At 51.4% G+C, this 12,094-nt stretch overlaps 5 protein-coding genes across 5 annotated transcripts; 2 read left to right on the top strand and 3 right to left on the bottom strand.

Annotated features, from left to right (window-relative positions):
• Nucleotides 1–775: 775 nt before the first annotated feature.
• On the bottom strand, nt 776–1,367 carry PMZ80_002667 (uncharacterized protein; the record flags this gene model as incomplete). Its single annotated transcript, XM_064871099.1, has 2 exons — nt 776–892; nt 939–1,367. The coding sequence occupies 2 exons, from the start codon at nt 1,365–1,367 to the stop codon at nt 776–778; spliced, it is 546 nt and encodes a 181-aa protein (XP_064733552.1).
• A 578-nt stretch (nt 1,368–1,945) lies between these two features.
• PMZ80_002666 (uncharacterized protein) lies at nt 1,946–4,819 on the top strand (the record flags this gene model as incomplete). Its single annotated transcript, XM_064871098.1, has 1 exon — nt 1,946–4,819. One exon carries the CDS (start codon nt 1,946–1,948, stop codon nt 4,817–4,819), a length of 2,874 nt encoding a protein of 957 aa, XP_064733551.1.
• Nucleotides 4,820–5,968: 1,149 nt separating this feature from the next.
• On the bottom strand, nt 5,969–6,925 carry PMZ80_002665 (uncharacterized protein; the record flags this gene model as incomplete). The annotated part of the gene is made up of 1 exon (XM_064871097.1): nt 5,969–6,925. The coding sequence occupies one exon, from the start codon at nt 6,923–6,925 to the stop codon at nt 5,969–5,971; it is 957 nt and encodes a 318-aa protein (XP_064733550.1).
• An 839-nt stretch (nt 6,926–7,764) lies between these two features.
• RPF1 (Ribosome production factor 1) lies at nt 7,765–9,096 on the bottom strand (the record flags this gene model as incomplete). The annotated part of the gene is made up of 1 exon (XM_064871096.1): nt 7,765–9,096. The coding sequence occupies one exon, from the start codon at nt 9,094–9,096 to the stop codon at nt 7,765–7,767; it is 1,332 nt and encodes a 443-aa protein (XP_064733549.1).
• A 346-nt stretch (nt 9,097–9,442) lies between these two features.
• Nucleotides 9,443–11,434, top strand: GRS1 (Glycine--tRNA ligase 1, mitochondrial; the record flags this gene model as incomplete). Its single annotated transcript, XM_064871095.1, has 1 exon — nt 9,443–11,434. The coding sequence occupies one exon, from the start codon at nt 9,443–9,445 to the stop codon at nt 11,432–11,434; it is 1,992 nt and encodes a 663-aa protein (XP_064733548.1).
• Nucleotides 11,435–12,094: the final 660 nt, after the last annotated feature.

Below are 12,094 nucleotides of genomic sequence, written 5' to 3'. Positions count from 1 at the left end.
GTGCTATGCATAAATTGCATTGGTGGCGTTTTGTTCCTTTTGTTAAGCGATCAAGTCACGAAGGGCTCGAGGCTGATCAGCAATGACGATCATGACCGGTTGGATATCGATTCCACAATGTTTTATTTTTGCTTGGGTTAATATGTGATGAGATACCAATAAAGTACTTAGACCAATGCTAGATGATGCCAATTGAACCCCATTCTTTGTTCGTCCTTCTATCCCTTGTTTAGCTGAACCTACTGTACCCTTCCATCTTCTCACCGTGCGCGCCCTGCATCTGTGATGTCGAAGCGAAGTCACGAGCCGAGCGACTATCTGATTCGATCATCGGGGTTGCGAAGATCTTCCACTCGCCGATGCCGACGTTACACAGCATGAGTAGCTGCTCGTGCTCATACATCCCCGGACACATCCCTGGAAACGCTGGGACCATGCAATATGCACGTTTGACGTGTACTCCGCACTGAAGCATCGCTAGTTCGCTGCGATCGCCGCTCTTGAAGACATACCGTCTATTCTGTCAGTGTCTTTCGATGCCCATGTGTATGCGACAACCCGGGGTTGGGGATCAGCGATCGGGTCGTCTCCAAAATGCTCCGGAACACGAGGATGGATCATGTCGTGTCACCGCTGGTCACTGCGTTGTACTTCGTGGTTCAGAGACTTGTGGTCTCGAGGCGAGGTACGCCTGAGGTGTAAAATCGCTTTGGTAGGTTCGCGGAATGATTGCCGGATAGAGCGTGGTGATTTGGGGATGATTTGGTAAGCAGGGTTATCGAGATACGCACTTCAACACTGTGTCCTCGGCCTTTACGTAGCGTTCCTTGCTGAGTACCTTCAAACAGCCAGTCTCCTCGGAGGACATCGCATCGAACCCGAACGTAACGAGCTAGACTTGTCAGAACTCCACTGTCTTGGTCGCCACGAAAACTCACCAGTTCATCTTTCGAGCCTTCAAGGCCAAAGACTTGTCGGATGAATAGCTGAATCGGGGCTTCACGATGCTTGATGAAGTGACCTAGAATAGCTGTGTTCCGCGCAACCCTGGAGAGCCATTCAACCATTGCCTCGTCTTGACACGGCGTGGTCAAGACATCGTCGAAGGCATTGGGATCTGCGTTCAGCTCAATATGGAACAAGTCATTGAACAGTTCGATAGTCTTCAAGTTCGGAAAGCGTTCTGTGTTTGTTGGCCCAACATGTTGAAGTGTCCCGGGGTTTGCACCGATCAATACCTTTGATATCTTAGGAATGTACGCCTTGTGGGATCTCACGACGATCGAGACGTGTCCGTTGACCGCCTGCCTCATATCAAGAAGTCCGATGAATCGTGCCTTGATTAGCGGAGCTGATATTTGGTGCATGGTGCGACAAGCAAAAATGGGGCCAGCTTCAAGTTCCATAGATGGCACAAAGATGTATATAGGGCGCATCGAGTATGTTGGCATTACTTGGGTAGTCAAGTGCCATGGCTGCTGCACAAATTCGAGGATTCGCTGTTGAAGCTCGTAAGGTAGGTCGATGAACGTCCTCGTCATGTTTACAGGCACGACAGGTGCCCTGTGCTTATTTGGTATGCTGATGTACGGAGTCAAGAGTCAGTATTCACACCCTAGTGCTTCCTCAAGGCGTCGAAGGAGAAAGGTGGCTTCCTTCCTGTTCTTGAAGTGTTCAACTGTAGTGGAAGCGGTAGAACCGATAGCTCACTCCCGGTTGATAACGATTGGGACGATGTACACTGGTACTAGCAGACCAAGACTATAGTACAGAGCACACGAGTCGATTAATTCAGATAAACCACACTAAAGCAGAAGCCTTTCCTCAAAAGGTAATCTTGGCGTGGTCGTCTGTCGCTAGCGACATATCCGTGCTAAACCAATCTATGTATCGAGACTTGTGTCGCTAGGCATATGTTTGCAGAGACCCTCATATCGGCGGCAGCATGCGGTGGTATGGCATACTCCTGAGTGCACTCGCAATAGCCCCTGCACATTCCATATACGTCGACGAAGCTTTCAACATCGACTTCCACCAAGCACTTCTCGGAACACCCCACACCACTTTCTTCCACAAGCCAGATTCCTCCTCCAACGCTGCGCTCCTCTACTCTCTGTCCGACAAGGCTGTATTAGGCGCTCTTAACCCTCGGGATGGCTCGTTAGTTTGGAGGCAGGCAATCGCAGGTCAGCCTAGAGAAAATGCGACAGATGCATATTTGATAGCTGGGGAGGACGATGGGAAGATAACAACGGCATTTGAGAAGACAGTGACTACATGGGATGCCTCGGATGGTAGGTTGGTATGGACGCATGGCATAAAAGGACGGTCGAGGGCTATCGGCCTGCAGGCAGTTCCTGTGCTTGGGAGCAGCACTGATGGTGCAGTTCAGGATGTGATCCTGTTGACTCAACCACAAAAGGAGGGCGGCGGATATGTTGTGTCGAGACTTGGAGGTGATGGTTCTGGCGAGAGATGGCGCCACAGTGACTTCGGTGCAAAGCTGGACGCCGTGGTCTCGATCGCAACATCACCGAAGCATGTCTACCATGTAACAAAGTCCTCAGGCATTATCTCTGGGCAGAAGACCCAGGTCGTTGTGCTCGACATGACGACCGGAAAACAGATCAAGGAGTACACTGTCAGCCTTGACGCAGAGTCGGTGTCGTTCGACGGCGAGCTCGTGGCTGGATCATCTTCAGCTGCACCGTTCATGATCACGTCTGACAAGCCTTACAAGACCCTGAAGCTGAATGTGCTCGGCAACACGAAGGTCGCTACTGTTACACTAGAAGACAAAACAGAAGATGTCTTGTCGGTGAAGGTGCACTATGCGCGTGGTCCCAAAGCTTTGCCTCACTTCCTCGCACATGTGCAAACAGCTACTAGGCACTGGGCAGAAGTCTATCACATTAATACTGCTTCGGGCGAGGCAACACGAGCATACTCATTGCCAGCTACTCAGGAGGCTAGCGCATTCTCTGCGAGTACGAACGGAGAGAAGGTGTTCTTCACTCGTGTGACAAGCACGGAAGTGATTGTGTACTCTTCTGAATCACATGGTCATCTTGGCCGGTGGACAAGAACTCAGCTCGGCGTTGGTTATGCCTCGTCCAGCGAACCTGTCTCTGCGACAGCAGAGGTTGCGAGCCGTGATGTTGCCAATATCGCTGTACGAGTAGCTGTTGCCGCACCTGAGGGAAGCTGGTATATGATCAGAAATGGTGACACTCAATGGTCAAGGACCGAAATGCTAGCATATGCAGACATGGCCGCCTGGTCGGATGATCTTGCGGCAGACAGTCTTGTGCAGGAACTCCAGGAAGAGATCTCTGTCGACCCTGCTACTGCTTACGTCAATCGAGTCTATCGACATGCTACGGAGTTGAGACACCTGCCTGCATATCTGATGCAGCTTCCACAAAAGATGTTTGGCTCTTCCAACGACGAGGTCACAGCTAGACAGAACCTTATTGGCACCAAGTCTCTCATTTTGAAGACAAAACAAAATAAGCTGTTCTCTGTGAGTGGTGTTACTGGCAAGCTCCAATGGCACACGGATCTGTCACCTGTACTTCCTGCTGAGTCTACAGTTCGCTCTCTGGCAACACAAGAGGGGCGGATTACCATGTACAATTCTGAGGGGTCAGTGATCGTAGTCAACGCCACGACTGGCCAGCTGATCGAGAACAAGTCAGGCTCCACACCGGTCAATCGACTGGTTGAGCTGCCTGGCTCTCCTGCCTCGACCATCCTGAAGGTTGACGAAGACGGCACACCACAATTTGCATCCGACCTAGCTCCATCAGTACCCGATGAAGGCAACACAGTCATGACCATAGACAAGTCAGGCGCGGTGTCAGGCTGGACAGTTGGCACAACAATCAGCAAAACCTGGACATTCAGCCCACCAAACGCAAAAATCGTCGACATCACTGCAAGACCCGCTCACGACCCAATCGCCTCGATCGGAAGAGTCCTAGGCGACCGCTCAGTCCTCTACAAATACTTCACACCCAACCTCGCCCTCCTAACCGCCGTCTCCTCCACAACCCTAACAATCTACCTTATCGACGCCGTAACCGGCACAATCCTCCACACCTCCTCCCACCCAGGCCTCCTCCCAACCTCGCCCATCTCAACCATAATAAGCGAGAACTGGTTCGCCTACACATTCACCTCCACCAACCCCACAACCCACGCAATAACCCCCCAACTCATCATCTCCGAACTCTACGAATCCTCCCTCCCCAACGATCGCGGCGCCCTTTCGTCCCAAACAAATTACTCCTCCTTCGGCCCCGACGCAACAACCAAACCCCACGTCATCAGCGCCGCCTTCGTCCTCACAGAACCAATCGCAAATCTCACAGTGACACAAACAGCCCAAGGAATCACAAACCGCCAACTCCTCGCTTACCTACCCCACTCGCACGCCATCGCCTCAATCCCGCGACACATCCTCGACGCACGACGACCCATCGACCGTGATCCAACAACCGCAGAGATCGAAGAGGGTCTATTCAGATATGACCCGTCCCTCCCGCTTAATCCGCAGCAGTTCCTCTCGCATAGTCGTGAGGTCATGGGTATCAATTCTATCATGACGGCTCCGACGCTCCTCGAGAGCACGAGTATGGTGTTTGCGTTTGGACATGATGTGTTTGGGACGCAGGTTGCGCCGAGTCAGACGTTTGATGTGCTTGGGAGGGGGTTTAAGAAGGTGCAGTTGGTTGGGACGGTTGTGGCGTTGTATTTTGGGGTGCTTGGGGTGCGGCCGTTGGTTAGGAGGAAGGTTGTGGAGAGGGGGTGGATGTGAGTAGCTTACAGAAACTGGGCTGAGCTGGGTATGCAGGCGTATGAGTGGGTGCTAGCAGACGCTGTGACGGCGGATGTAGACGGACTGTACTGGTGAAGAGAGGGTCAATGATACGAACACGTTACGATGAGTACTAGAGTTCGATTTAGAAGGAAGTGTGTATCGTTCTACGTGGACAACGTCTCTACGATGTCTGCTGGCCGCATCGTCGCCGATCTGCTCTAATACTTGATTGTGCCATGGGTCAGAAACTACTTTGTCATACGGCTGTGCTTGCGTGCCGTTCATGCGGGCGTGCGGAACGAAGGCAGACTTAGTATAGTTTTGTCCGCTCGCGAATAAGTCTGCAGTTGGACTGATTACGTCGTCTGAGTATCAGGATCAGTTAGTCAGTCACGCTTGCCAGTATCTATGGATGCTTGAAGTTTTATCTGTCCGTGCCTTCCCTATAGAACAGGAAGCCGCTTCTGTTTATGACATGATGGCTCAGGCCACCACCGTGCGAGTAAATAAGCTTCCACCAACACCCACGAGGCTACAGTAGCCACTAGGGTATTCATCATCAATAGTTCATTGACTACTCTCAGTCGGTACACAATACCCTGCTCTCGCATCGTAGCATGCATAGACGACGTAAATGATCTCGTGATGTGACTTTGTGGGTGCTATGCATGGCCAATTTCTTGCCACCCAGACCTTCTAGGTGAGCGCAGTGATCGGGCATCCTGAGGAGCTATGATCCATCTGGTTGTGGAGCTGAATAGATCGTCGGTGACTGGCAGTCCTACTGTCTTGTAGGCAAACATTTCACGTTTACAAGGGCAGCGCCGCCGACATTGCTGATGTGTTATGGCAGGGGTGCCAGTCGGTGGATGGTAGATCGCACGTGCATCTTTGTGGTCCATCACGTGGCCACATTTCGTCGGCCGGCTGTGAAAAGTACGAGTACGTTATCTGGTCTTGCTTGAACGTTAGTTGTGGAGAAGGTGGGCACAAGAATGCACGGAGGTGGGAAGATGGAACTTCTCAGAAGTATCGCAGGATTCCTGGGCGTTGTTGAGACATCTGCGAGGATTGCACTTTGAGCTCGAGGAGTTAGGGACTTCGCTTGGCTTGAAGCAGCAGATATATTGATTCTCAAGTCAAAAGCTATCGCTCATTCACACTCGGCAACTCCGCTCTTCCATCGTCATCTCTAGTCCCGGATCCTAGTTCGACCGGCTCATCATGACCACCAGGTGAACTACCGGGCGCCTCATGGACAGGTGTGTATGCCGCATACTTGGCGTCCTGCGCCGCTTTCATCTGCGCCTTCTCGTACGCACTTGAGTTTTCTCCAGCATTGGTACCAGGCTCACTCGGCGCCTCAAGAGTCACACTTTTTGACCCACCTGGGACTACCGCAGAGCGTTGTCTCTGCTTCCGTTGACGGAAGAACATGAATGCTGCGGCTGCGAAGCCTAGGACGCCGACTATGACGCCAACGGCGATTCCTGCTTTGGCGCCTGTGCTGAGGTCGGATGAGGAGGTGGAGACTATATTGGTATTGTTGGAAGCTGTTGTTGCTGCGGCGGCGGGGACGGTGGTGCCTGTTGCTGAGGCTGTGGGGGCTGTGCCTGTGTCTGTTGGGGTGTTCGAGGGAGTTATTATTGATGGTAAGTTGCTCGTTTCGGTTGCGGTGTTTTTCGATGTAGATGAAGTTGTTGAGGTGGCTTCTACGCTTGTCGATGACGATGAGGAAGCCGAATCGTCACTAATGATAAAGTATGAGCTCACGAAAGGGTCGCCGAAATTGTAATCCTTGCAGGCGTAGAAAGCGAAGAGACTGCTCTCGGCGAGGTTGAACCCTTGGGCGACTGCATCAACTGTCCATCTGTAGGTTGTGGGCTGCGAACTGCTGTCCGAGATGAGCCATGTTATGGTCTGGTTGCTGCCACTGAAGTAACCGACAGAGAAGATGTCGTAGTCAGTAATGTTGGTCCATGAGATGTCGATCGTGTCGCCTGTCTTGACGGTGAGAGAGCCATCATTTCCGGCTGGGTTTGTGAAGTAGCCTGTTGCCAAGGCAGAGGTGATGAGCCCGATGAAGGGCAGAAGCAATAGCATGCTGTTTCGGAGGCCGTTGCTCAGTCTGTGCTAGTAACCAGGTTGGACTTGAAAGCACGCTCGAAGAGCAAACTGCGAACGGGTCTGATCAGAGAAGACGAAGAACGAACGAAGGGACGAGTCAAGGACTCCAAGCAATAGCAGAAGGTGAAGACAGAGGATGTTGGAGATTGTGTGACTGGCACGAGGGGCACGAAAGCGAAGACAGGATATTCATGGCTTGGTAACACAACCTTGTTGACGCGACGTGCCAAAAATTAATCATGCTGGCTCATACCGATATGACTGGCGGAGACAAATTTGTGATGCTTCACCGAGCAGGGGTGGAGGAGGCGTTCGTCAGGTTGAAAAGTGGGTTCGCTCGTTCAGTAGGGTGCCTTATCTGGGGCGGTTCGTCTCCAGTACTGGCAGTATCGCATGTCTCAATGTGAGATTGCTCTGCGGCTGATGTTGGCCCTCAAGCAAATCATTTACTTTGCTCGCACTGTCCATCTTGTGCTTTCAACGGAAGATCATACCATTGCTGAGAATCGTGGAAGATGACTAGACTCAACTACGGTGGACCCTAGCGCATGAATCGTAGCGTGTTTCGAAATTGACTTTCCGCAGACCAGACTTGATTTGGATAGACAAGGCGCCGCGAGCTGTTACGTACGTACCGTACAAGCGTGTCGTGGGTCAGTTCGAAACGAACCGGAAGTTCGAATGCACTTCAAGACTCGTCGACAACTTTTGCCGGAACATGGCCGTTGTCGAAACATGATCTTGGCCATTCGTAATCTGTTATTTCGTGCAGGGAGATGAGCACGTATATAAACTGAAGTAGTTGTCGGGCAGTCCTACAACTGGAACTTTGTTCTGACTCGGTCGGTCTTGCCCTTCCACTCCCATTCCTGGCCACTGGCGCGTTGTATGCCCTTGTCGACTCTTCTCAATTTGAGAGTTAGACGAGGACCTAGCTCTTGCAAACCAGCTCGTATATCCTCGACACCCTTCATCTCCTTGCCATCAGCACCGACGACTGATCGTTCTGAACCACGTTTCTCGCGGAAGACATATCTGTGACGCCTCAGGAAGATAAAGTCGCGCTGATTGTGCAGAGTAACGACTTGACGGCCTTGCAGCTCAGGATTTGAGGGATAGAGCGAGCGAAAGAGGTGGGCGGTGAGAAGGCCTAGCGGAGTGGTGAAGTTGTTCAGGATGAGTTCAGGTATATGGCTGGTTGGTCTACCATGGCCTGGGATGGATTTTCCCTCATACCAGTTTGTGATGGTGAAATGAAAGGTTGGACCTATTGGCAGGTGGGCCATGATCATGCCGGATGGTCTTTTCAGGTCTTCTTCTAGCACTACGAGTGTAGTGTATTCTCTTTTGGCAGCAAATGCAGAGATCTCTCTTATGCTGAATTTGTGGCCATATCTATGGGACGATCTCCGCACATATTTCGCATTTGGTAGTAGACCGACGAGTGTTTCTGCTTCGTGATGTAGTGTAGAATTGATGGAGGTAGTAACAAGAACTTTCGGTATGGGAGGCTGTTCGTCCGGCGGTAAGAATAAGGTCGGGAACTTCTTAGTCAGGGCGGCCGGTGCTAAGGACAAATTCGTCGAAGTGGTCGATCTGGCAGGAGGTGAAGACGCTCGTGCCTTTGTCTTTGCTGTCACCGAGCGTATCTGAGAGATGGGAGGTAATGCGTCTTCAGCGTCTGGATCTTCCGGGGGTTCCAGGTCTTCGGCATCAGACCCGATCATGCTGTCGGCGTCTTGAGCTTCATCTTCTTCCTCGTCCAGCATGCTGTCATGATCGCTGTCGTCTTCCGCATCTTCCTTGCTCAGCACATCCTCATCCAGCAATTCCTGCTCTTCAGCGAGCTTCCGTCTCTTCAGCTTCTCTACATTGAATGCCACACCCAAACCGCCATCCTCAGGCTCATCGGCAACTTCATCCCATTTGCGCTTCGTGTCGAGTGTTTGCGGGACATTGGTCTTCAGCCTTTCCTCGCGCAGTCGCGGGTTGTTTGATTCCGCCTTCTTCCTAGCAAACCTCTCGTCTCTTCTCAGCGCATCTCGAGCCTTTTTCTGGTTAACATGTAGTTGCTGTCGCCGCGCCTTGTTTGTAGACTTGAACGGTAATGCGGCCTTTTCCGGCAGTCGCAGAGGCTTCGATCCCATCTTGGACGCTTCAATGTCTTGTGTATTTGAGTGTCGTGGTTACAAAAGCTGCGTAGTGGTGGCTCAAGTAGTCAGCAACATCAACTTGAGGCCCAGAAACTATCTTGGGGAACTTTTTTTGACCGATCGGCAAGCGGGGACTGCAAGATTTGGCACATGCTGTAGCGACCGTAACTGCCTTGCATGAGGAGTCATGTAAACATTATTATTATCGACATTTTTCTGTGGAGGGCAGTCTTGAATGCAGTCATTTTCTAAACTTCTCAGCTCGAACATTCGTGTGAGAGCGTTCGCGACTGCCAGACCTCTACTGAAAACAAAGCAAGTGCGACTGCAGGAAGACAAGATGGCTACCACAACGACCAAGACTGGTCAACCCTTCGATCGAGATGTGCTGGACTCACTGTTACGCCGAACTGGCTTCTACATGCCATCTTTTGAGATCTATGGCGGTGAGAAGGGTCTGTTCGACTATGGTCCACCTCTCACAGCTTTACAATCCAACTTCGTCGACCTATGGCGGAAACACTTTGTGCTGAAGGAGAAGATGCTTGAGGTCGATACCACAATCATCACCCCCGAGCCTGTCTTTGTTACCTCCGGCCATGTCGCCAAGTTTGCAGACTTCATGTCCAAGGACCCCAAGACCGGCGAGATCTTCAGAACAGATCATTTGATCAAGCAGGTACTCGGCGCAAGACTGAAGGCAGACCAGGACGCCCGAGGCAAGACCATAGAAGTCGAGAAGCCAGATGAACCCCAAAAGAAGAAGAAGATCAAGGATGTCAAGATCGAGAAGCTGGACGATGCCGTGGCACAAGAATACAACGAGACTCTAGCCAAGCTGGACAATTATGATGGTGAGGGCTTCAAGCAGCTGATCGAGAAGTTCGAGATCAAGGGCCCAACATCCGGCGTCGACCTCGATCCTCCCAAGCCCTTCAACCTCATGTTTCAGACCTACATCGGCCCCAGTGCCGACAAGCCAAACGGCTACCTTCGACCAGAGACTGCTCAAGGCCAGTTCCTCAACTTTCAGAAACTGCTCGAGTTCAACAAGCAGAAAATGCCCTTTGCTTCCGCCTCAATCGGCAAGTCTTTCAGAAACGAGATCTCCCCGAGACAGGGTCTTCTGCGAGTACGAGAGTTTCTCATGGCTGAAATAGAACACTACGTCGATCCAGAGGCTGGCAAGAAGCACGACAGATTCGAAGACATCAAGGATACAAAACTCACTCTCCTGAATAGACATACTCAGCTAGCTGGGAGTGAGAAGACAGAAGTCATGACCATTGGTGAGGCTGTCGCTAACAAGGTCGTCGACAACGAAACATTGGGCTACTTCATTGTCCGCATCCAGGATTTCCTCCTCAAGCTCGGCATTGACCCTTCAAAACTCCGCTTCCGTCAACACATGGCCAATGAAATGGCCCATTACGCCGCTGACTGTTGGGACGCTGAGCTCTACGGCTCCTATGGCTGGATCGAGTGCGTCGGCTGTGCAGACAGATCAGCATACGACTTGACCGTGCACATGAAGAAGACCGGCGCACCACTTGTCGTTCGAGAGAACCTACCAGAACCCAGAAAATTCAAAGAATACCAGATAGAACTCAACAAGAAGAAGCTCGGCCCAAAGTTCCGAAAAGACGCGAAAGCAGTTGAGACTGCAGTAGAAGAACTCTCCCAAGACATGAGGGAGAAGCTGAGTCTCGACTTGAAAGACTCTGGCAAAATCACAATTGATACACCTTCCATCGGCAACGGCAAGACAGAACTAGAGAAAGACCTGATCTCAATCGAACAACGGGAAGTCACACAACACGTCCGAGAATACACACCCAACGTAATCGAACCATCCTTCGGTATCGGCAGAATATTATACCATCTCCTTGAACACACCTTCTGGACGCGCCAATCCGCAGAAGCGACTGACGAGCCCAGCGCCCGAAACGTCCTCAGCATACCACCCCTCATCGCACCCATAAAAGTCCTGATCGTACCATTGTCGAACCACGCAGACTTCAAGCCCTTCCTACGACAACTCACCTCAACGCTCGACGATCTTGACATTGCGAACAGCATCGATGACTCATCTGCCTCGATCGGTAAGCGATACTCACGAAACGACGAACTCGGAACACCATTCGGTATCACAATTGACTTCCAGACCGTAAAGGACAAGACGATTACGCTGAGAGAAAGAGATAGCACGAAACAGGTACGGGCTAGTCAAGAAGACATCTGCCACACCATCGAGGCACTAGTTCGCGGCCGCGAGACATGGGAACAAGTCAGCAAGAGGTTACCAGAATTCACGAGCCAGGAGGTGGACTAGGATGGTACTGCTGGCAGAAATGGAATCATCGACGAACCATGTACTTCCACCAGGCCTGTACACATCGCCACGCGCACCGCAAGGCTTGCGCAAAGACAGCATCACGCCTGAGGCTGGAGAAGGGGCCCGCAACCGCACGTCAATAAGCCGCAGCCCACGTGTCGGTAGCAGCTAGTGCATACGAAGACGTAAAGACGTACATGCCGAGCGTCAAAGACGGCGATGACTGGAGGAATACCATGATAGAGCGTGGGATTATAAACATAGCGACGGTTCTGAATAACCCCTGGTTTTGAAGTGAACCATAAAAGTTCATATCTCATGTTCAACTCGGCTTCACGGTTTTTGTATTAGATAGATATCTAGAACCCTTCAATACCCACCCGACACGGAGTCCTGCCTGGATTAATATCCACATGATTACTGGGCCAGCTGAACACTGGAAGCACTACTTCACAGCACAGCACACTACACCTCGTGTTCTCAGGCAGGTACTCTCCCGAACGAATTCGAGGATCCGTCCACTAGGATCTTCTCAATCGTGAGTTTGAATGTCCTGGTCTATTGCAGTGTACAAGCACTCGAGTTATTCGTCGAAAATCCGGGATATACGAGGCACCACTGCAGATCATCCGTACTTGAAATTAAGACTAGTTATGT

This window comes from Knufia obscura (assembly GCF_036327395.1).
Source record: "Knufia obscura strain CCFEE 5817 isolate CBS 148926 chromosome Unknown scaffold_2, whole genome shotgun sequence".
NCBI classification, from domain to species: domain Eukaryota; kingdom Fungi; phylum Ascomycota; class Eurotiomycetes; order Chaetothyriales; family Trichomeriaceae; genus Knufia; species Knufia obscura.
The sequence above is the reverse complement of the archived record's forward strand: the minus strand, read 5'-3'. Positions and strand labels throughout refer to the sequence as shown.